Source organism: Phaseolus vulgaris, chromosome 7 (assembly GCF_000499845.2).
Source record: "Phaseolus vulgaris cultivar G19833 chromosome 7, P. vulgaris v2.0, whole genome shotgun sequence".
Classification (NCBI taxonomy): Eukaryota; Viridiplantae; Streptophyta; class Magnoliopsida; order Fabales; family Fabaceae; genus Phaseolus; species Phaseolus vulgaris.
The window spans coordinates 4,484,544-4,507,942 of NC_023753.2; the positions used below are offsets into that span (position 1 = coordinate 4,484,544).

Sequence of the window (23,399 nt, forward strand, 5' to 3'; positions counted from 1 at the left end):
ATGTTGGAAAGTGATTAGAGATGAAAAAGTTAATATATATATATATATATATATATATATATATATATATATAATCATTCATTCATTAAAAGTTGATACCATCATTTTTTATATTAACTAACTTTTTTTATATAATTTAACTCATTATTTATTAATGTCAATTTTTCTAATAAATTCTCTTTGAACGAATACGGTAAAATATGGTTTTTGAAATATACATTTGAAGTTGAGGCTTTTGAAGTCACTATTTATTTATTTCCGTTAGGACTAACTAAAATGATGATAATTTAAAAATGGATTATTTGTCCTGATCATTTACTTTCTGAATGCTACGTAAATCACTGACCAAATAATTTTTAAAAATTATTTATTTATTAGTACTATCTGTACTTTTATTGTTTAATAGGTTATTAACTAATGTTTAGCTAAAGTATGACATAATCAGTAAACAAAAATATACAGCAAAATAAAATATTAACAAACTACAAAAATTTTCTTTTGGTCTTTACAAATTTTGTGCTTTATTTCTTTTAAAATTTGGAAAGTTTTTGCTTTTATTTTAATTTTTGAACGTGTAGAGCAATTTATTATCCTACAAGTTAAGTGGAGTGAACAAGTACCAAACAAAAAAACATTTGTTTATATTTTATTTAAATTCAAATTAATCTTGGTTTAGTATAGATGTATGGTTTGAATTAAGAGTTGTATTTCTTAGCATTTAACTTATTCAACCTGAAAATAAATATACATTCTATGTATATTATCGTCTTCAACCACTTTTATTAGTAATTTCATTTATTTTTTAATAAACAACTTAATTTAATATTTTATTAATATATAGTTATCAATAAATATTCACTTAACAATTTTATATATAATAATAACTCTATTTTATTTTAATATTATAATAGTATTTAATAATATTGTTAATTCAATATAATAACAATTTTTTTCTTAACTAGTAACAAATTTTAACCTAAGAGAATTCTTAATTTATCAAAGGAAAAAACTATTTTCACAATTTATACTTTTTCTTACTTCCATTTAACAAGAGAAATTAGTGTGTGATTGGTTAAGAAAAGAGGAAGAGTAAAATTAACACAAAACACAAACGAGAGATTATAATTTGTTTTTAACAACTCCCTTTCTCACTCACAAAGAAAGTATCATCTCTCTCTCTGCAACAAAACACCCTTTCTCCAATTTATTCCACAAATTGTATTCAAACAAGGAAAGAACACCAATTGTATTCAAACAAGGAAAGAAGCCACGCGAGTGATGAAGGTCTTAGAATTAGGAGTTTGAGGATGGTAAATCTGAAAGCAATGTTCCTCTCCCTCCACTTCAACCAGTTCTACATCACCCTCCCACCCACTTTCCATAACAGCATCACAGTACCAAACCCCTCGCTCCCTAAGATCATCCTTCCCCGCCACAAAAATCAACATCTTCGAGCACCCTAGGGAGGCCAAGCTAGGAGCCCCACCACCCAAAGGATTGATCAAAGGGTTGTCAATGCCATGTGGCGCATCAGGGTACACAAACCTCCACACCTGCATGGCCGAACTCTCCTCAAACCCCTCAACTGGTTCGGACAAAACCGGCTCAGAGCTCCAAAACAACGGAAAAGCAAGAACCACACCCGTTATTTTCACACCCCCAAGTAAACCCCCACTCTCAATACCCACACGAAGAGCTGCATTGTGTGCAATATTGGCACCTGCAGTGTCACCACCTATGTAAAACCTGCTAAAATCACCGTGGTTTATCAACCACGGTTCAACATTGGTGTTGTTGGAATGACTGGTTACCCATTTGAGAGCTTCCCAGCTATCTTCATACGCTGCGGGAAGAGGGTTCTCTGGGGCGAGCCTGTACTCCACGGAAACGACCACAACTTTGGCTTCAGAAGCTACGATGTTGATGTAGCGGTGGTGGAGGAAGGAGAATGCGGATTCAAGGCAGAACGCGCCGCCGTGGAAGTACACCAGGATTGGGATCTTTTCGGCGGTGTGGGAGTTGAGTTTCGGGAGGTAGAGGCGCGCCGAGATGGAGGGGTTTTCGGAGATTACTATGTCTTTCGATGAAACCAATGTTTGGGGGTCTTGGAGGGAGGGTGGCACCTGCGGAGAGCCTAGGAGGCGTTCCACAGTTCCATCGCTGTAGACGCGGATGAGAGGTGGAAGCTCTCTCACTATCTCTTTGGGGGTTGCAGAAGCCATAAGGAAGATGATAGAAATAAAAACACAGAAATGGTGCAATAATACTACACACTGTGTTTGGGAATTTAACAATGAATGAATGGGAGTCAAGATCAAATACTTACTTTTGTTTGATACTTACTTGGAGGGATGTGACTGTGGGTTGATTCAGATAAACATATTTTATTTTGATAACTTGTTTCATATATGTTCATAGCATAAGCCATACATACAAACAAAGCATTATTTTACCATAGCAATCCGCACACTAAAACAGAACAAATAAGAGAAGACACTTCATTGCAGAAACAAACGCAGGCGTTGGGTCAACTTCATTGCATTCTCAGATTCTGGATGGAAGATATGATAAACATGATCCTCACCTTTCTCCTCAAACAGTTCCAATTCCCCATGCCACCCACTCTTCCTCACACCCTCGCAGTACCAAACTCCTCTATCCCTAAGCTTATCATCGCTAGCAACACACACCAAAATCTTGGAACACCCCAGTCCATCCAAGCTTGGTGCCGCAGGAGCCAAGGGGTTGACCATGGGGTTATCAATGCCACCTGGCGCAGAGGGGTAAACAAAGCCCCAAACTAAATAGGCTAAACTCTGTTCGTGCCCTCCTTTAACAACTTCCGATCCAATTGGGTTCGAACTGCAGAAGTAGGGATGGGAGAAAATAGCTCCTACTATTTTAACATCACAAGGTAAGGGTTCAGTCCCGGCACGCATGGCAACGTTGTGGACTATGTTCCCACCCGCACTGTCACCCCCAATGAAAACTCTTTGTAAATTGCCGTGGGAAATCAGCCATGGATCTTCATTGGTGGCGTTGTTTTGAGTGGAATGGGATGCAACCCATTTGAGAGCGTCCCAGCAGTCGTGGTAACATGCAGGGAGAGGATGCTCCGGGGCGCGCCTGTACTCCACGGAAACCACTATGACGTTTGTCTGGGAGACGAAGGTGTTGAAGTAGCGGTGGTAGAGTTGCGAGAAAGCGGATTCGAAGAAGAATCCACCACCATGAAAGTAGACCAAGATGGGAAAATTCTGAGGATGGTCTTGGTCATTGGTTGGGATTAGTTTCGGAAGGTAAATTCGAGCTGAAACAGAGGGGGTTTGTGAGATGACAATGTCTTTGGATGAGACTCCTGTTAGAGGGTCATTGATTGAAGGTGGCACAAAGGGTGATTCTCTTGGCCTTTCCACGGTGCCGTCACTGAAGACTCTGATATAGGTAGGTAACTCTGCAACGATCTCTTTTGGGTTTGTGGAAGCCATGTGGACAGAGTAATTAGAAACAGAGGAGTTTGAGTTTTTTGTTGAGAGAGAAGAACAGTGATTGGGTTCTTATGAATTATTGGAATTGGAACAGAGGTGAATAATTGCCAGACAATTATTAGGGATATGCTTCCAAATCAATATTATTTTATTAAATTATTGTTTTAACAAAAGAAGTTAAAGTAGATTCGGTAAAACACTTTTAGTATTTTCCATTTTAAACCTATTTTTTATTAATCTTCGATAACCCCTTTGGCTTGTAGATAAGCTTGGGGCCTCTACCAGCACATTCAATCTTCAAATAAAATTGTCGTATTTACTTATATTTGTCTTGCAGAAATCGAAGGTGACACTACGTCGTGTATTTGAATCTTCTTCCTTCTTCATATTCTGTGTACATCAAGAAAATCATATTCCTATTCCATTATCATTCTTGTTTTGGGAGCTTCTAACTTTTAGGGTTATCGAAATTCTTTTAGGGCTATTGAAATTGTTGCGAGAGTTTTTATTTTTGTTATTTGTTTGTTCTATTAGTTCTAGGGTTTTTTATTTGATCCTTTAATTGAAAGGACGTGGTGGGAACATGGTGTTTTGTTTAAACCCCTTTTTTGGTTTTCGAACTAAATAATGTAAGATTTCCGATTATACTTTATTATTCAATTTTCAAGATGTGGGTGAGATTTGACCTTGGAGTGATGGTTTCCAACTCTTACATGTTTGTATTTTGAGCAATGAATGATTGTCTTTTATGTTTTTTATTATATTGTAATAAGCAAGGATATTTAAAATAATTCCACTTGTGATATTTTAAAAGATAATGTGTCCAAAATCACTTAAGGCAAATTCTAATTTTGAATGCATGGTCTTTTATATGTATTTTGTGAAACATTATCCTTTATAATTGTCAATATTATACCAATGGTGTTACCTTGAAAATTATACTTCAACATATTTTGAAGTAAATATTTAAATTCTACATATCTTATATTTTACTTGTCAAATGAATTTATGAAACAAGTCTCATTACATAACATCAATTTTTTTTAAAAAGCATTTATTTTGTGTGACCTACGACTCGAAATACAACTAATACAATAAAAAATAACATTACAAATGTTACATCTTGAACACTTTGACTCATTCACTAAATTATATATCAAAATCAAAAATTCAATTCTCCATGTATCTTCTCCAATTTCTCAGCTCACTTTTGCTTTGCTTCGATTTCATGATATTTCCTTGAATTGTCATTATTTTTCATATTTACCCAAATAAAAAATGACAAAGAATGGGATTGATCTACGTTTTCAAAGGTTCAACGTAACTAAATCTCAACATATTGTCCACTGTGTAAAATCTATACAACAACAATCTATGAGAGAGGAAAATATCTACACAAAAACTCCAAGACAAGATAATATACTTTTCATGGATCCAAACGCATATTTTTCTTTTCTTTTTAAAACCTTAATAAAATGGGAGAATTGAAATTATACAAGTAAGAAAATTCAGAAACCTATTACCTTAAGGATTGAATTTGGAATTAATCTTTTATGTGAATAAAGCGTATCCCCTGAAAAGGCTCCAGCAGATCCACCAGTCTTTTATTGGGTTGGTGGAATATTGACTCTATTTTGAATTGGAGTGAAAGATAAGAAACTCGTCAATTTTGGAAACCCAATTGCACCCGCACATGAGTATTAAAATGGAAAGATAATATAAACAGATAAAGTATGAGAGAGAAGGAAGAATTAGGTTAAACAATTGCTTATTCAACGTCTTAAAATACTTTTATTAGACAGAAAATGGAGAAAATAAGAGTGAGTGGTGAGTTATTCACCATCTAATTGACCAGAAAAGAAGCCATGAGGTTGATCAATTTGTTAGCGTTACGAGTGTCTTGATTGAGGGAAGGTTTGAGGAGATGGTAAATATGGTCTTCATCTTTCTGGTGAAAGAGTTGGATTTGGCCTTGCCACCCACTCTTCTTCACAGCCTCATAGTACCAAACCCCTCTCTCGCACAACCCGTCCTTTTCAGCAACACAGACGAAGATTCTAGAACAAGCAAGCTGAGCCAGGTCGGGAGCCTGAGGAGCCAGAGGGTTAATGAAGGGATGATCGAGCCCACCGGGTACAGATGGGTAGGCCAAGTTCCAAACCTGATTGTACAAGTTCTGGTCAAGTACGGTAACGGGCTCAGACCCAACGGGCTCTGAGGAATAAAAGTAGGGATGGGCCAAAACAGCGCCCAGTATTTTAACGTCTCCGGGCAAGGGCTGAGGCCCAAAACGAAAGGCAAGAATGTTGTGGACGATATTGGCACCAGCACTGTCTCCTCCTATGAATAGTCTGTTGAAGTCAGCGTGGTGAATGAGCCATGGCTCAGTGTTGTGAGTGGGGTATTTGGCGGAGTCTGAATGTGATGCAACCCATTTGAGAGCCTCCCAACAATCATCGTAACCTGCAGGGAGAGGGTGCGCCGGGGCAAGTCTGTATTCCACGGAAACTACCAGAACTTTTGCGTCGGAAGCCAACTTCCGCAAATGGTCGTCGTAAAGTTTGGAGAAGGTGGATTCGAAGAAGAAGGCACCCCCGTGAAAATAGACGTAGATGGGAAGCTTCTGAGTCTGGGAATCGGTGATGTTTGGGAGGTAAATGCGTGCCGAAATTGGTTCTGGAGGGTTGTTGGAGATTGCAATGTCTTTGGAGCAAACTCCTGTGTTAGAGTCCCGGAGCGTGGGTGGCACGATCGGAAAATCGCGCGGACGCTCCACGGTGCCGTCACTGAAGACGCGGATCCACCCGGGTATCTCTGTAACGACTTGTTTGGCACTGGCATTGGAAGCCATTTTTAACTGAAATTGAAGAAAGGTTAGTGTGAATGGTTGGATTGGAACCCTTGGCATTTACTTATGGAAAATGATTATTTGACCCATTGGTCCACCTACACCCACTAAATATTTTATTCATTTTTTTATTTTTTAAATTATTTTTATTATAAATATTAATATTTTTTTTGTGAGAAATCATAATAACCATCCTTCAACAATAAGTCGTATTCAAAACGAAAAAGGACTTCCACCATTAAATAAGACCATTGACTCCTGCTATAGGCTGCTCGGTGGATTATAACTCTATTATTATTAATTTCAATTTTTTTAAATGTAATCAAATTTATCAGCCTAATTTTTTATTTAATAAATTTTACGCACAATTTTAATTAGCAGTAGAATATCTTTACTCATTAAACTTGTTCAAAAAACATACAGTCAAAGGTCTAGCCTCTTTCCACCTCTTTATTTCTTTTCTCTTTCTAAATATTCCAGCAAACATTCTTTTATACGTATATAAAACAGGTAGAAATAAATACTATCAATGCCTTGTTTTTATTTTATCATCATTTGAATAAAAAACTATTAATTTGTTAAAATAGTATTATTTTTTTATTTGAACATTATAAATACATACCATTAAAATATCATTTTTATCCATGACTTTGGAAAGGAAAATAAATGTTTCAACTACTTATATTTTAAGTTAATATTTATTTATTTGAACTTAATAAATGCACTGCCTTAAACAGTAAATTTATCATTCATTCAAAAGGTTTAAAAATAGAAAATTACTAATTTCAAGAGTTATTCATTATAACCAAAGATGAAATACACCTATCAGCGGCAACAGATGGATGGCCCATTCATCCTTTTGTTAAATTAAATGTAGATGGTGATTTTATATCAAGATGGAAATTCCTTGCATGCTTGGAGAGTATAATTTGTGAAACAGTCTTCGAAGTTGTTTTTCTGTATTTGAGTTGGAATCCTGAGTTGGAATTCTTCGAGAGGTGGATGTACGACTATGAGGTGAGGTGACATATTTATGAAAGAGGCGTGGAAACTTTAATGATGAAGACAAAGTGGTAATTTACCTGTCAAAGATTTTTTCATCCTTTTAAGTTAGTAAAAATTTAAAAATATATAATCATATTTAAGTGAGTGAATAACATTAAATTAATATTCTATGTAGTAATTTTTGTTATATCATATGTAAATTTTCAAGTTATTTAGATATGTAGATGATTTGGTTCAAACTATTTCAAGTAAATATTATATTATTATTTTTTGGTATTAAGTAGTATGAGTAATTGGTTTTTATTTTGAATTTTTAAGCTCTGGACAATTTTTTGGTTGAGCTTTGAGAAAATGGATTGTATTTTCAAGATTGCTTTAGGTCAGACTTTGTGAGCTTAGTATAATTAAATTATAATTAAAACAGTTACTATCTATTTAGTTTTTATAGTCTTAAGGTGTTACGTCCCTTAGACGATGCGACACTTCAAAATTGTGTTTCGTGTCTTTAGGGTGTGTTTGGATTAGAGGGTGGGAGGGAGTGGAAAGTTGAGGGTGAGTGAGAGTGGAAGTGTGAAGAAAGTTGAGATTCTTTGGATTGAGTATGTTAGAGTGGATGTGTGAGGAAATTTTATTGAAAATTGTGAGTGATGTGATAGTTGTAAGAATATTATAAATTATTTTGAATAGTAAAATTTGTGAGATTACAATTTTACCCTTGAATATAAAAAAAGAATAAATAATAATTAATCCTATTTCATATTTTAGTTAATTATAATTTAAAATTAAAGTATAATTATATTATTTAACATTTTATTAATTAAGAATTATTTTTTATTTAAGTTAATTTATTTACATAATTTTATTATTATAAATGATGTTATAAATGATGTTATGTTATATATATACAAATATATATAAAATTAATTTTAATACCAATTTTTATTATTATGAATAGCAAAATGAATTTATTTTAAAAAGAAAATAAAAATTTAGAATATAACATGAATATTAAGTAAGTGTCAAAATATATAATATAAAGTCATTACATGAAGAACATAATAATGTTAATTAGAAAAAGAAAAGACATTCCCAGTAATAACATTTGAATCCTTCTTGTGGAGACCTTCAAACGGTTTTCTAGAAGACATATCTTATTCCGTTGTATGATAATAATTTCATCTTTTTCATCGGCAACGTCTACAATGCACCATTTGAAAAAATTACAGCCTAGAACCATGCCACTTTTAATCTGTTTTGAAGAAAATAATAAAATTGAACAATGAATAAGTTTAAAATAACATTTTTAAGTTTGTTTCAAACCTAATTGAATAAATTTTACCTTGTAGTTGGGACAACCCCAAAAGAATTTTCCAGCATTTTTTTGTGTTGTCGCTATTCTCAAAGCAGCAAATTGTCCACAATCACAAATAGGATCAACGAAGGCACTTGTGCTCCCAGTAGCATGGGTAAAAGTACCACATTTTTGCACACTACAACCAGTACAACTAGATGACGACGTGTTGTGATACGCAGACATTAATGACACTTAACTAATGCTGTCGAAGTAATAAGATGGTAAAAAAGTTGCATTAAAAACAATATGATTATGTAAATAAGTAGCATGAAAAGTAGCATAAAACCTTAACAATAACAATGTCAACGTCAAACATAACAAACACAATTCATTAATGTTCAACATGAAAATTAGAAATAAAAATAACAATGACAATAACATAATAATAACACACTCAATGGCCTTGATGACGTCGAATGTCAGCCAGAGTAACCTCCATTCTGTCCATTCGGGTATTCATGTTTTGTATGCCGGACAAAATTTGATTTAACAATTCCCTTTGAGTGGGGTTTGCCTCCTCAGGTTGACCACCTTCAACATCTTGTGCTGGCAATTCATCCTCTTCATCATCTTCTTCGTTTGCATGGTGGAGTCTACCAAGTTGTCATATGTCATTGACCTGGAATATATTTAATTTTGTCATACTTTTTTTGCCACAAAGTAATTATTCCAGCCTAGCATTATTGTTTGTTCATTCGACAAGTCAAAGCCATACACCTGCAAGATTCTCGTTATCAAATTTGCATATGGGAGAGACATCTTGTTATCCCGGCATTTGATGATGTTGCATGATGTAATGAGGCCAATTAATGCATACATTATTCTTGATTAACCACATCATGAAAATATCTTCATTCAGTAGTTGTGCATAGTTGCTTCCTCGAGGGCACAAGATATGCACCCATGTGTAATGCAACAGTCGGTCATTCATTTTCAGACTACCGACATTTTTCAGATTTTCACCTTCAACATCTTCACGAATCATGGACGATAATGCTAGACCTTGATCAAAATTCAGTTCCTCAGATATCGTCCCAGGGGTTAACTTAAGACCGTCATATACTGTAGATGAGCAATGGTCATCCAATCTATTTCTTTAATGTGTATCATTTTTCTGCAAATCTCAATGGCAAGGTGACCAGCAGGTGTGAATTTTGCATTTGTATAAAATACTCTTACCAAATCCTCATAATACGGAAGATTAATTCCAAGGAAAGGTTGTAAACCTTGCCAATTCAGAAAATTTTGGAATTCAAATCCTGGATCAGCAAAAAATGGAGTATGCATCACTTTTGGTGGTAATACTGCTCTTGCGTGAAAGTTCTTTTCAAAAACCACCATTTGACGCCTGGTACTGAAGTATCTTGAATAATCAAGAACTTCTGGAATCCTCGTTGGTGGAGGAGGAACATCAACATCTTCTGCTGGAGATTTACCCTTACGGGTTCTGTTACGTTTGTGGGATGATGATGCCATCTATAATGCAATTACTACAATAAATAACTAAACAGAAGTTAACATAATATCATAAAGCAATAATGCAAGTTCAAAAAGCAAAATATTACATTGCTAATGAAAGTAGAAGTTCACAAAGCAAAATATTACATGTCCAATAACTAACAAAGACAATCAAATATTACATGTCCAATAACTAACAAAGACAGTCAAATATTAGATTAATAATAAATAAGCACTCAAGAACAGCAATGGGGATGGCTTATAGGAAGAACAACACACCTGAAAACAACATAAAACAAATTAAGAAACATTTCTATTTCACAAATTTTACAACATAATCGATTATCGCATCACTTATACACACAGGATAATCGATTATCAACGCATAATCGATTATGTTAGTAGGCAAAAAACAAGCATAATCGATTATCACAACAAATAATCGATTAAGACCCCTTTTACACACTTCAGATAATCGATTATGGGTCGAAAATTTTACAGATAATCGGTTACTCGCTTAACTTAATCGATTATCTACACCATAATCGATTATTTTGCCTGTGCTATTTAAGCCATAATCGATTAACCAACAATCAAACACATAAACTCACCTCAGATGAACCCAGATATGAACCCAGATGAAGGCAGAGATGAACCCAGAGATGAACACAACACTTTCAGATGAACAACCTATTCGTTACTGAAGCCCCTACCACACACTATGACTTACGAATCTCTCCAACTACACACTCTATGCTTCGCTCTCTTTGCTTATGCTTCGCTCTCTTTGCTTATCTGTGAATGGAGGAAGCAACTACATCGTTTTATAAAGAAACCAGGTTCCACACCTACCTCTCACCCACTTCATTGATGACCTTTCAAACTTTCACATGGTCAAACGATTCCTGAGCCAAGTCAGGAATCTCATGCTTTCATGTGGCATGCATAGAGGGCCACTGTTCTTCTTGATTCCAGCACAAAAGTAAGGGCAACATTGAAACTTCGTGTGGATGACTTGGCACTCGCACTGCACAGTGCAACTTTCTCTTCATCTTTCAGAAGAAGCACAATTCACTCACCTTTCTCTTTCCTTGCACCCTCACCCGCAACAATGCATGGATCCAAACAGGGTGGTGTTGTGACTTCCGTCGTCGACAACAGTACCACCCCTAGATCCAAACGGGGCCTTAGGCGTGCTCTTGTCGTCTCCACCTTTGTATATAAGTCAGAGCCTTCTCATTTCTTACTTCTTCTTGACTTTGTTGGTACTTGCTCAAGCATTTCGTTCGTCTTTCTCATTTACCTCCATTTGCTTTCGTTCATTCTAGGTATATATTTTTAATGGCTTCTTTATTTTCTTCACATTTTGGTTCCTCCAACGAGAATAATCCTCTAGTAAGCAGAGAGGTTGCTCCCATTAGAGGCAACTTTTTGACGATTTGTACATACTCATTTTCGATTGGAGGGGATTCCTTGAAGGAGGTTACTCCTCCTAAAGCAATTGTCGTGGTAGTTTCCTTTGTGCCCGTTGCAACTGCCACTGTAGTAGGTTTCACCACGCCGGGGAGGAACAAGGCTTCTTTGGGAAAATTAAAAGCCTCATCTCACAATAATATGCAGGCCTCTTGGACCGAGTTTGGCCAAGAGGAAAAGTAAAGATAATTTTCCTTCAAGCATTGATCCCAAGTACTCTTGGGTGCTAGTAAGATTGCTCCTACCACTCGAGTTTACCTCGAGGGAGATGGTCGAGGTTTTTGTGTCATCGATAGCGTTTGTTCAAACTCCCTGGTCGAGTTTATCTTGGCAAGTCCTGTAGTAAGTCTAACCGAGTTTTCATAAAGCCTTCACCAAACAATGATTCTATCTTTGTATGAGTTTTTCTTTAAAGAACCCAAAATGTTATTTCCATTGTCACGTGCCAAATAATCACCATGGCACTGAGCCAACCACACCGAAATAGATGAACTTTTCTAAAAGCTTTTCAAATATTTTGCAATTATCTTCATATTAGACACATTGAACCTCATTGCTATGATATTTATAGTACCACGAACCTATTGGAGATTTGTTGTGGTTGTTCCCTTTGCTCTTGTTCAGGTTTAGGAGGGGGCTACTCAACCCTGACCTTGATAGCCATCTTTGAAACCATGACCTATACATCATCCACATCCTCCTCCACGTCCTTAGCCACGATCAGAACGACCATTTTGAACAAAGCATCTCAATGCCCCAGACCGTATGTGCTCTTCAATTAGATCCTGAACTTTGTAGCATTCTTCGTAGTGTGTCCCTGATATTTACATTGCTTAGTGGGATCGACGAATGAAGGGGAAGACGTGAGTTGGGACGCTCGGACTAGCTCAAAATTGAAATTTTTGTATATCTAAAAGCTTGGACGTTGGAGGGTGCAACGGTGGGTTGTGTTTTGCCTCTCTTTCTGGCCTCCAAGTTCTTTTTTATACTGATATATCTAGCTACTCAAGCTCGAAGTGCGTGTATGTTAACAGGTGGATCAAATATAAAAAAGTCTAGAAAAATACCTGGACGAAGTTCTACCTTCATCGAATGCAATTGCTATGGTAGAGTGCAAATCAAGGATGCTCATAGAGGCTTTGGCAAACCAATTCATATATTGTCGTAATGACTTGATATCTCCCTGAATGACATGTTGGAAAAAAGGTAAATTTGTAAATACAAGCTTGCATAGAAAGTGTTAATGAATCGATTAAATGTTGAGGTAGAGTAATACCATTTGAAAGTTGTTCCCTCCAAGGTGGTTGGGAACAATTGAAAATATATTCGCAAGTCTTTGGAAAAAAGGTTTATCAGGGTAAGATAGGCCTTAATGTGTGCCTTTAGGTTTGAGGAACCATCGTAATTACCAAAACTCGACCACTTGCATGTATCTAGTAGTCGAGCTTGGATATCTTCAGGGGGATGAAAAGATTAAAGACAACTAGCGTTGGATATCTTTATCTACCTAAGGAGGTGGCAATGCTTTAAACATTATTTGTTGTTCGCATACTCGTGATTTTTGGGGTTTAGGGTTATAGAGATAAACCAACAAAAAATTCTCTAACACTGAATTTTGTAAAAACTTAAAGAAATATTATAATATTTAAATGAATAAATAAGATTAAGTAATACTCGGTGAAAAATATTTATAAACTTTTGGACCTAGTAAATTATTCAATAACATTATTAACAAATATTGGAGTGATAAGTCTATATTGAATATTGAGTAATTTCTGTTATAACATATATAAGTTTTCGATTGATGCCAAGTTATTCAAATTTACACAAATTTAGAGGTAATTTGAGTCCAACTATCTCAAATAAAAGTATTATATTATTAATATTTTTCGATATTTGGTTAAGAGTGAAGTATTTAACATCTTCCATAAAAAAGAAATTCACTTTCAGAAATATAGCAACATTCTTTGGAAAATATTTCCAAAGACTTTTCTTCTCGAACATTAATCAAGAACAATATTAAGAAGAACAATATTAAGAGTTGCTGACTTGATTCATAAGAGGAATATTAACGTAAGAATATTGAAATCAAGTATTTGCAACAATAATTTACAACAAATTCCATGTCAAATGACAGGATTTAACAGTCTGGCAGAAGTTACCCCAGCAGCACAATTTCCTTGCAGAAAACTATAATTTTGTCCATATATACATTGGGAACAAATATTTACACCTACAATCATAAAGTTAACAATGGTAATTTCCTGAACGTAGGCATCTGAGAGAAGAACTGGTAAGTCATATAACCATCACATTGCATGAGAGAAAAAAAATGTTCGTGAAGGTCATATTTGCTATATCTATGATAATGAAGTTACAGACCAAAAGGGGCTTACACCTCGTTTAAAAAGAAAAGAAGAAGCACGACTCAGTCGTTAGGTATTTCTTTTAGCCGAGTTGTATATCACAAACAGGAGACCCCTTCCTGGTACAACAAAAGGAATAACATCTACTACATTCTGTACAACACAATCGGTTAGAGGTCAAGAGTATAGAATGGGTGCATACTACAGTCGGTTGTTATGGGAGTTGGCCTTTGTAAGTGCTTTAACAAAGTAATTGCGGATCTCTGGTATTACACGCTGAATCAGAAGAGAATGCCTGCAAACAATTAGAGTAAACAGAAATATAAGATGAAGAATCAGTCAGTCACAAAAAATGCCTTGATGCTGATTATCCAGTTTATTTCAAACTACTTATAGAACACAACTGTGTATAAACAGAAAATGACCATGTATAAAAATATCAAATCCCTCGTATCTGATCTGAATACGGTACAAAACAACCATACAAATAAACCTTCTACCTGCTGCTTAATCTTTGAAGAAAATGGTACTTCACATATAAGAAAGGAATGTGGAATACATAATCATATCCAAGATATTATTGGAACCTCCCCCAACCACAACATTGTACCACAGTATGCATGGAATATTTATGTTTCCAAAGGACTATTCCTTACTGATTTTTGGATACAATAGGCTTTTTGAATATTTGCTATTTTCACTAGTGACATTATTCACGCACTGAGGGATATGGCTGTTTAATTAAAACAAAACATGGTCATGAAAAAATAGATTAGTGACATTTTCAAGCCTCAAGATCCAAATTTCCTTTTAAGTCAACAACATTCTTCTCGAAACAGCACGCACAACACTACTAAACCAGATGACCAATTAAGACATCATAGAGGTAATAAAACGCCCACAAGAAGTAAACACGGAAACGAGGAAATCGGATCAATACCCTGGCCTCGCACTCAATTTGTCAAATTGCTCCAAGATAAAAAGGATGCATGCATGCCTCAGTGGTACTGCATTGAAGGCTTCTGAAAGTTCGTACATACTTGAAACATTTTCTAGTGATATATCCTGTCACAAAAACATGGGGTAATGAGGAAGCCCACTTTCAAGTATAATATTTAGCACATGGATACATAAATAAAAACTGGTTTTCCTAGATCACCTGTGCAATTGTGTACTCACAGAGCCTCTTAAGTCCTTCCAAAAGATATTGATCGGCTGCTCGAAGAAGATCTTGAGCAATATCCAGTGTGACATCAACTGATCCACAATACACAAATCTGAATAGAGATCAGACAAACAATGAGATATAAGATGCCCAGAAATTATTAGAAGCATTCACAGACCAACTTTAATAAAATGCAAGACAGCAGAATTTAGTGACCTCATCATCAACTCGAAAACCTCCCATCTAATATTTGGAATCTCTATGTCCCTTGCCTCCTTCTCCTGACATGCAATAAAATACATGATTCACAGATATGAACCATAACTTAATGCTTCAAATTAAAACATAATTTTTGGTAATTACTTAATATTAGATCCACCGTTCAAATCAACAGTAAAACCATAAGTGAAAAATAAATACCTCATGAAAGTCAACAAATGAGTTCCTTTTATGACCAACACACTTACTTTGTAACAATGTAAAGGACTTACAAGAATTGCTTCTAGTGATATCTTTATTAATTGGAGTGGCTTTAGTGGTAGGGTGAAGGATAAAGATGATTCATGGGTGAAGCTAAATATAATAAACTCACCCTGTAGCCACCGTCAAACATTGCACGAAATGCATCTGAAGATGCAAGTAGACAAATTCTATGTGCATAAAATTGTTTGCCTGCAACGAAGAACAAAGATCACCAAGTTTACTACTACACATGTCAACTGAAGCTACAACACATTTCAGGGAAGGTAGTTCTCAAGCTACAATTTTAATGATGAAACAAGGTGGACAAAAAGCATCAAACCTTCAACCAAAAATGTAACGTCGGACAATGTAGCATTGTTTACATACTGCTCTCCTAAATATACCTGCAAGATAAATAGTGTTTGATCATAAACATACCAGCTTTTAGAAAATCTTATTCCAGAATTATTTAGACAAGGCAGTCTGAAGAGAGAACTTGGCATCGGGATTCTTATGCAAATGGCAAGCATGTAAAACAGCAAAAAGCATTGATCAAGATGACTGCTGGCTGTTAGATCATTAGATGCTCGTTATATTAAATGTACCACAGTATTTATATATAGTCATGTCATTAGTCATCTTAAAATATCATATAAATCTGTTAAAAAGTCATTGTTATTGGCTACTAACTACTAAATATGAAACCAGGGTTTAAAGAAATTTTAAATAACAAAGTATTTCCAAACACGTGTTACATTCATATAAGCAAATTACACTTATACCTACTTGAGTGCCTATAAAGATCTTACCTATGAAGAAAGTTTAAGCCTAAAACTGTGGATGTAACAATTTCATCTACCCTTAAATGAAAGTTGAAGGAAAAATAAAACTTATGAAAACATTCTTTTATAATTAAATTCTATGCAGTGAAATTGTGAAAACTGATGTCAAGTCAACTGGATTTACCTGTGGCGTTGGAGAAAGAGGAGGAGCATCAATAGGAGACAAGGTTGATGCTTTATTGGCCAACTTGCATAAAGCCACAGCACCATCAAGTTGCTGCTTAGAGCTAGATGAGCCAAGAAGCCCGATAAGCAACTCAAGACCTGCATGGACAGATGCTCAGCTTCAAAACAAGAATAAAAAGGAGTTTATAAAACAAAAACCCAACTGAACCTAAAACCCATGAAAAATATTTTACTAAGATACATACCGTAGTGATCAATAAAAACTTTTCTCTGATCATCTGCAGAACAAAGATGCGCAAGAGCCAAAGCAACTCGCCTTTGACAACCCTTTTCTGAAACTCGCATAAGATATAACAGATGGTTCAGCACCTATAAAAAGGAAAAAACATCACATTACAAATTTGAATACTATAAAACTGACAATCAATATAGTAGTCAGTAGAACTCCCATCATTTTAAAGATATTAAGTATTAATAACCAAAAGCAGAAAGTATCATGAATATGACATCTTACACGGCCCTGAATCTTCTCCTCTAATCTTTTCAACGTCTTGGCAACACAATCTTTAGTTGCCTGCAACAAAAATCAATTCCGTAAATGTCAATATTGGTCCAAGATGAATTTTTTAGTAAAGGCATCAAAGGGCAAAAGCGGAAACTGCAAGTCAAGGTATGTAGTAAAGAGAAAGCTTACTTGAACAATAAATTCTCCATCTTGCAGCCTCTGAACTCCACCTACCCTAATGAAATCGGACACATTATCCTATTGGACAAAATAAAATAAATAACCCAAAACCAGAGAATAGTTAGTTAACTCAAAGTCTCAAAGTAACAAGCTTTTTAAGCAATTAAGACAGAAAATCTTCAGTCCAATCAAATTCAGTTATATCATACCTCATTGTCTGCAAGGCCATAAAGAGCAAAAGCAGCATTATGTTGCAAAGACCCATTTTTTGAGTCAAGAAGCTTGAGTAATGGCACTAAGCCACCATTGTGAGCAATACCAGCTTGGTTATGTGTGTCCTGAAATCAGCAAAAACGTATAAATTTATATTCAGCCAAAAGAAAGAACCACCAATTCAACCTATAAATGGACACAGGTGCATAGTAGCTTTATATAAAAAGGTGTGATATATCGCTAAGATGATTTCCATTCTCAGAGATAAGCCACACATAACTATATGAGGACTAATGAGAACATGGAAAGGCATTGAATGTGTTAAAGATCCAAATGCTATCCAGCAGAGAAAGATACAACTAACTTATTTCCAAAGATATAATGGCAACTTTATATTCCAAACTAATGCAAGTAAATTATAAAGGGGAAAAAAAAAGAAAAGTAATAACCTGGGCTAATCTTCCCAAAGCGAAAGCGGACATTTCCCTGAGTTGTACATCAGATGACTGAAGCATTTCTATCAAAGGTTGGACAGCACCTCTCTGTACAATGTGAACCTAAAATCAAGCAGCACAAACAGTAAAAACTAAGGTCAACAGAATATGATATATGATACATCATAAGAGTAGCAACTATACTGCTCAGTACTCTACTATCATTGAATCTTATTTAACAAGAAATAAATAATACAAAACAATCAAATTGGAAATGGGGATGTCACCAGACAATTGCTTCAACTAAAGTTCAGTTATGAATTGGTTCTTATCTCCCCCTCCTCACTATTCAGGCATACAAGCATAAAAGGGAACTATTTATATGTGTTTGTGTGTAATATTAAACAATTTAAACTTGAAAACTGGAGTTATCCACCCAATTAAAGTTTTGCTTTTGTCCTTTACATCCTGAAGCTTACGCTTACCTTGCAGTCTGAATCAGTTGCTGCAAACTGTCCAAGTAACAAGGCTGCTTCTCTCTGGCTTTCAGAGCAGCAGGAACTGTTAAATAAAGTAAAACATTATATATGTTAATTGGAAGATATCTTTCAGTGAGCACATTTGCTAGAATGTTATTGCCATAAAAAAAATAGGCATATAATAATCACAAAACATGTTCAGGGTAGGGAGGGAAAGGGCATTGCAGTTTATCAGGGTCCAGAATTGAGGATAAACCTGAGTAATCCAATAACTGGCTGTAAAGCTCCAGCGAGAAGAACTTCTTTCTTTATATTAGGTGAAGAGTGCACTAGATTTCCAATCACACCAACCTGATATACAATCCATTTCATAGGCATGTGCCACATAAGACATGTGCGAACAAAGAGCTGAAAATTATTGCAAAATCTTGCATTTATTATTAAAGGTTTCGTTACCCTCACCGCTTCATAATGAACAGCAGCGTCTTCAGAACGTAGCATTAAAATCAAAGTTGGAAGAGCATTGCATTCAACAATCTGGAAAATCATCATGTTGTGTGACTTGTTTGTAAAATATCCAAAGCTCAACTTTCAGCAACAACTTACCTGATTTTTATTTTCATCATTTTTAAAAGCCAGAGTTCGTAGAGCACCAGCAGCTGCTCTTTGAACCTTTGCATCAGCAAAATCAAGCAAATGAACAAGTGGTGGAATTCCACCTTCCATCCTACAGATCAAGTCAAGATAATAATATTAAGAACAAATCCAAACTAAATTTTAAATATGCTAACCTTAGAAGAAGGCAAAACCTGACACGGGTTTTAATGCTGCTGTTTTCATGAGCAAGATTAGTAATTGCATCCGCAGCCCTACGAATAAGACTATTAATAGCACGGGACGTTAAGCCGTCCTTGTGCCTCTTTAAAAGATCAACAAGATGTATTAAGGCACCACTGTCAACAATGAGCTGTTGATGTTCTGGCTGTAGAAAGCATTTCAAATAAAATAGTAGTTTAGAAATAATATTCTTTTTAACAGATAAAAGAAATATGTCAGACGAGAAAAGTACAAGTAAATCTAAAAATTGCATCCAATTATATGAAATTGTCATACACACACACACACACAATTCAAACTCCACTCAAACATGACACAGTCATCAGTCCTAGTTATTTGGGCTTCACCATAGTTACAAAAAAAGGAGATGGGCAGTGCTTCTATATTCACATCCGACAACCAACACTAAATTAATCTTGTAATTGACAAACAGGATACATAAATTTCCGTTTAGAAATCAAATCAGTAGTATCTCACACACTCCCACGGTTACAAACAAAAACTACGGACCTAGTAGGCTAGACTGGCTTTCAAGGGTGGATCTTCATCAGGACCAAAGGGAACAATCCCCCCATCTCCCGTTCCCGAATTTATTTGTTTGTGAATCTATGTGGGACATTTGCTCTGATGAAGAATTTCACAAGAATTCAACCCACCACGAATTGACTTTCTATTAAATCTAATGGTTTTTGCACCAAGTACAATGCTCAAGAACATCCCTTCCTTACTTCTAACTTCATCCAATATATTGAATTTGATTCAATTGGTGATCATTTAAATTTTTTAAACAAGTTTCCATCCAATACTTCTTCTAAAGTATCCAAAGCCCAGACGTAATATCATAAAATTAGCAGATCCCACAGTTTTCAAGAATTGGCACATCATCTTCCCCCACTAACTAACTTATGCACATAAACCCTATAATTTTTGTCCTATCAAAATCTTCAGCCAAGTTCCACCACTGCTGACTACCATCAAAGCAGTGTATGGAAAGGGCAATTCAACAAGCTTTGAGAGAACCAGATTGCATTCAGACAAGCTCAATCTTTTATAAATAAATAATTCCTACCAACCAGCAGGTGCTTAATTTAATATGGATTATGGAATTGATGCACGAGGACAAACCATAAGCATTATTACAAATAACAGTATGGTTATATTAAATCAATGCTAAACCCTTTGGCCTCACATCCTCAGTTCTTCTATTCTCTTTGTTTTAATTGAACCCCATCTTTAGAATGGGATACCATGAAGAAACAGTACTTGCAAAATGAAACAGAACAGAACTGAAAGTGGATGATAGTATAAACCACCAACATTTCTGTTCTCCACCTTAACAGACACACACACAAATTACTGTATATTCAGAAATAACTCCATTCAATTCAAGAAGATTATGGCGTCCAAAATTCCACGTGATACACATCAAATGGTACTACCTCTGGACTCCATAGTAGTTGAATCGAGAAACAAAATGTGAATAAGATCATCTAATTTTCGAATCACGAATCAAATTGTACCGTGAATAATAAGATTCATGATCAATAATAAAACATGATATTTTTATGCTAAAAGACATAAAAGCACAAGTTCATGATCGATAACTAAGCTTTTTTATTTAGTTTCTGAAATGTCTTATTTGAAAAATATATCTATTTAAATTTAATCAAAATATACAACTTTATTATAGTGCTAAACTTACGTTTTTAATTTTATTTTTACAAGTGCTGACTAAAAGAGATAAAAAAAAAAGTCTTACATGAATAAAGGTCCAATAATTAAAAAATTAACAGTTCAAACAACAATGTTAAAACTGACATCCCAAGGCCAAACACAGTTTGTCTTGTGCTAGAACATAAAAACAAAAGTTACTTAAAGTAAAAAGGAAACCTAGGACACTGTCATTTAGAACTAGGGCTGTAAATGGGCCATCTCTCTTCTCTGACCCACTAAAAAGATGCACAGCCATGAGAGCAGGACAGTGAACTGAAGCAATGAAGTTGTAGGTTTGGAGTGTGGGGGCCAAGGGCAACAAGATGACCCTTGGAGGGGCAGCAACATCCGATTTTGTGATTAACTACTAAGAGTGCTGCGGGATTTGCTGGCTCTGAGGTGTGATTGAACAGCAAATCACGATTCTTAAGATTCTAGACAGAGTCATGTGTCATGCACAAAAACAACCCATTGTATCACATCGTAATAAATCCTGCAAAAATAAATAAACACTCCATCCAATCCTCATTATAAGGTTCATTTTAGAAGGTACACTGGTAACATGTTTTAAAAAATTTAGCTGAACTAATTACTTTCATTGGTCTGTGATAGTGCTAATTAAAGACCAGAAAGTACTATGCTAGACTCAAACACTAATTAAGAATCTTAGTTAAGTTCATTTAACGTTCTTAATTTCATAAAATAAATACATCTTTCAAACTACCACCAGTCATAATTATTGGAAATTGGTGCCCCAGTTTAAATATAAGGATATTTTTTAAATAATAACATTAAATAAAATTGAGATGATTGGAATTTGATTATATTTAAGTCCTTTAAACATGATTAAAGGGAGTACTTATTTAGCAAACCCAACCTACAAATTACAGCATCAGGCATGATGTCTGACACTGGCTCTACTATTACTCCCTTAGTTCCTTTTTAGACCTTTTCTGGATAACCCAAGAAATGCAATGTTATTTAACTTGAATAAAATATTTATTTTCATTTCTATATAACTATAACTGCATATATGTAAACAAATTAAATATTAAGCGATAGATAAGAGTATAAATGAAAAAAAAAAATATTGCGTTGAACTTTGAAATGTCAGTTAAATACAAACCAAAAAACTTTCAAAAGTGCAAACACTTGAAGTATTATATCACTCGCACACCATTAAACAAAAAATAATGAAACAGCATTACAGATTAAAATGCATAAATAAATAATCAACACTCAAAAGCGAATTGAACATTACAAAACTTGGAATCAAACTACAGCCGAAATCACACTCATACTTCCAAATTCGCAAAACACGAAGGAACATCTATCCAAATTATGAAGTACCAAACTAAAACAAGCTAAGACCTACGATGTATAGACGATTAAGTATGGAATAGAATCGAAAATAACAGTTAGAGGGAAATGAAATCACCTTGACGGCAAGAAGTCCTAGTGCGAAAGCGCTCCCCTTCTCAACCTCGTGCTCGAACGGCAATGGCTTCTCGACACGGTCAACCAGAGGCGGCGCCTGAAGATGCTTCACCAACGCCGGAATCGCGCCTCCTTCAACAATCACGTTCACCACTTCCTCTGCAAACACAACCGGCAAGCACGAATTGATTCATACACACGGACATGCAACCGACACGAGGAAACACATAAGAAGAAACAGCACACCGCAACCGCAATCCAAACGAACACAGCGACACACGGCGAGATCGGAGGCATCGATTTACCATTCTTCGCGAGATCGGCGAGCGCGTGAGTGGCGCGTTTGGCCGCGGATCGATCCACTTCGTTCCACGTGAAAGTCGACTCGAGGACGCTCACCTGTTCGGCAACGTCGTAGAGGAGCGCCGCTCGCTCGTCGGCGGTGGGCGGCGCCGCCGAGATCTGCCCCTCGTCGTGATGTTCATCGTCGAGCTTCCGCTTCTGCCCCTTCCGCTGGGAGAGACTCTGATCCTGGCGCCTCTGGAGCTCCATGAACGAGAGAAAAAGCAAAGGAAGGTTCTGAGAACAGAGTGTTTGCTCTGTCTGGTGCGAGAAAGAAAAGAGAGGGTGAGAAATGCAATTGGAGATTTGAACGGGTGACATGTAGAAGGGGCATTTTGGGAAAGGAAAAGTAGCAGTGAAGAAAAAAGGGAAAATAAAAAAGAGCACGCACTCTAACTTTGAGAACAGAGGTGTCTGGCTTTGAACCGGCCACATCATTTAGGGGTCTGGATTGGGCCAAAGCCAAACACTCAACAATACACTTTTGTTTTTTAAACTAAATAAAATCACCACACATTTTTATAATCAATATTCTTGAATTCACTAATTAAATATTTAAATTACTAGTTCTAACAGGTGTGAATTGATATATAAATATACAAAATACACAAACATAAAATATTTAAATTAAAATACGTATAACTGTACTTGTATACATAAAGAGGAGTCTAG

The 23,399-nt window shown here is 35.5% G+C and overlaps 4 protein-coding genes across 5 annotated transcripts; all 4 read right to left on the minus strand.

Annotated features, from left to right (window-relative positions):
• Nucleotides 1–1,095: 1,095 nt before the first annotated feature.
• On the minus strand, nucleotides 1,096–2,222 carry LOC137828747 (2-hydroxyisoflavanone dehydratase-like). Its single transcript, XM_068635436.1, has one exon. It carries the CDS (start codon nucleotides 2,220–2,222, stop codon nucleotides 1,251–1,253), a length of 972 nt encoding a protein of 323 aa, XP_068491537.1. The 3' UTR covers nucleotides 1,096–1,250.
• A 142-nt stretch (nucleotides 2,223–2,364) lies between these two features.
• LOC137828746 (2-hydroxyisoflavanone dehydratase-like) lies at nucleotides 2,365–3,488 on the minus strand. The gene has a single exon (XM_068635435.1). The coding sequence runs from the start codon at nucleotides 3,486–3,488 to the stop codon at nucleotides 2,499–2,501; it is 990 nt and encodes a 329-aa protein (XP_068491536.1). The 3' UTR covers nucleotides 2,365–2,498.
• Nucleotides 3,489–5,239: 1,751 nt separating this feature from the next.
• On the minus strand, nucleotides 5,240–7,420 carry LOC137828745 (2-hydroxyisoflavanone dehydratase-like). The gene has a single exon (XM_068635434.1). The coding sequence runs from the start codon at nucleotides 6,394–6,396 to the stop codon at nucleotides 5,332–5,334; it is 1,065 nt and encodes a 354-aa protein (XP_068491535.1). The 5' UTR covers nucleotides 6,397–7,420; the 3' UTR covers nucleotides 5,240–5,331.
• Nucleotides 7,421–13,675: 6,255 nt separating this feature from the next.
• On the minus strand, nucleotides 13,676–23,128 carry LOC137827626 (ARM REPEAT PROTEIN INTERACTING WITH ABF2-like). 2 transcript variants are annotated; one of them, XM_068633839.1, is made up of 19 exons: nucleotides 22,691–23,128; nucleotides 22,387–22,544; nucleotides 19,208–19,380; nucleotides 19,005–19,125; nucleotides 18,861–18,935; nucleotides 18,655–18,749; nucleotides 18,405–18,480; nucleotides 17,935–18,042; nucleotides 17,482–17,610; nucleotides 17,282–17,350; nucleotides 17,102–17,161; nucleotides 16,833–16,956; nucleotides 16,586–16,725; nucleotides 15,960–16,023; nucleotides 15,750–15,829; nucleotides 15,374–15,438; nucleotides 15,152–15,269; nucleotides 14,933–15,057; nucleotides 13,676–14,287 (listed from the first exon to the last, which is right to left on the minus strand). In XM_068633839.1, exons 1-19 carry the CDS (start codon nucleotides 23,046–23,048, stop codon nucleotides 14,194–14,196), a joined length of 2,232 nt encoding a protein of 743 aa, XP_068489940.1. In that variant the 5' UTR covers nucleotides 23,049–23,128; the 3' UTR covers nucleotides 13,676–14,193. The 2 variants fall into 2 exon arrangements, with proteins under 2 accessions (XP_068489940.1, XP_068489941.1); XM_068633840.1 differs by having other exon boundaries at nucleotides 22,632–23,014.
• Between the last annotated feature and the right edge of the window lie 271 nt (nucleotides 23,129–23,399).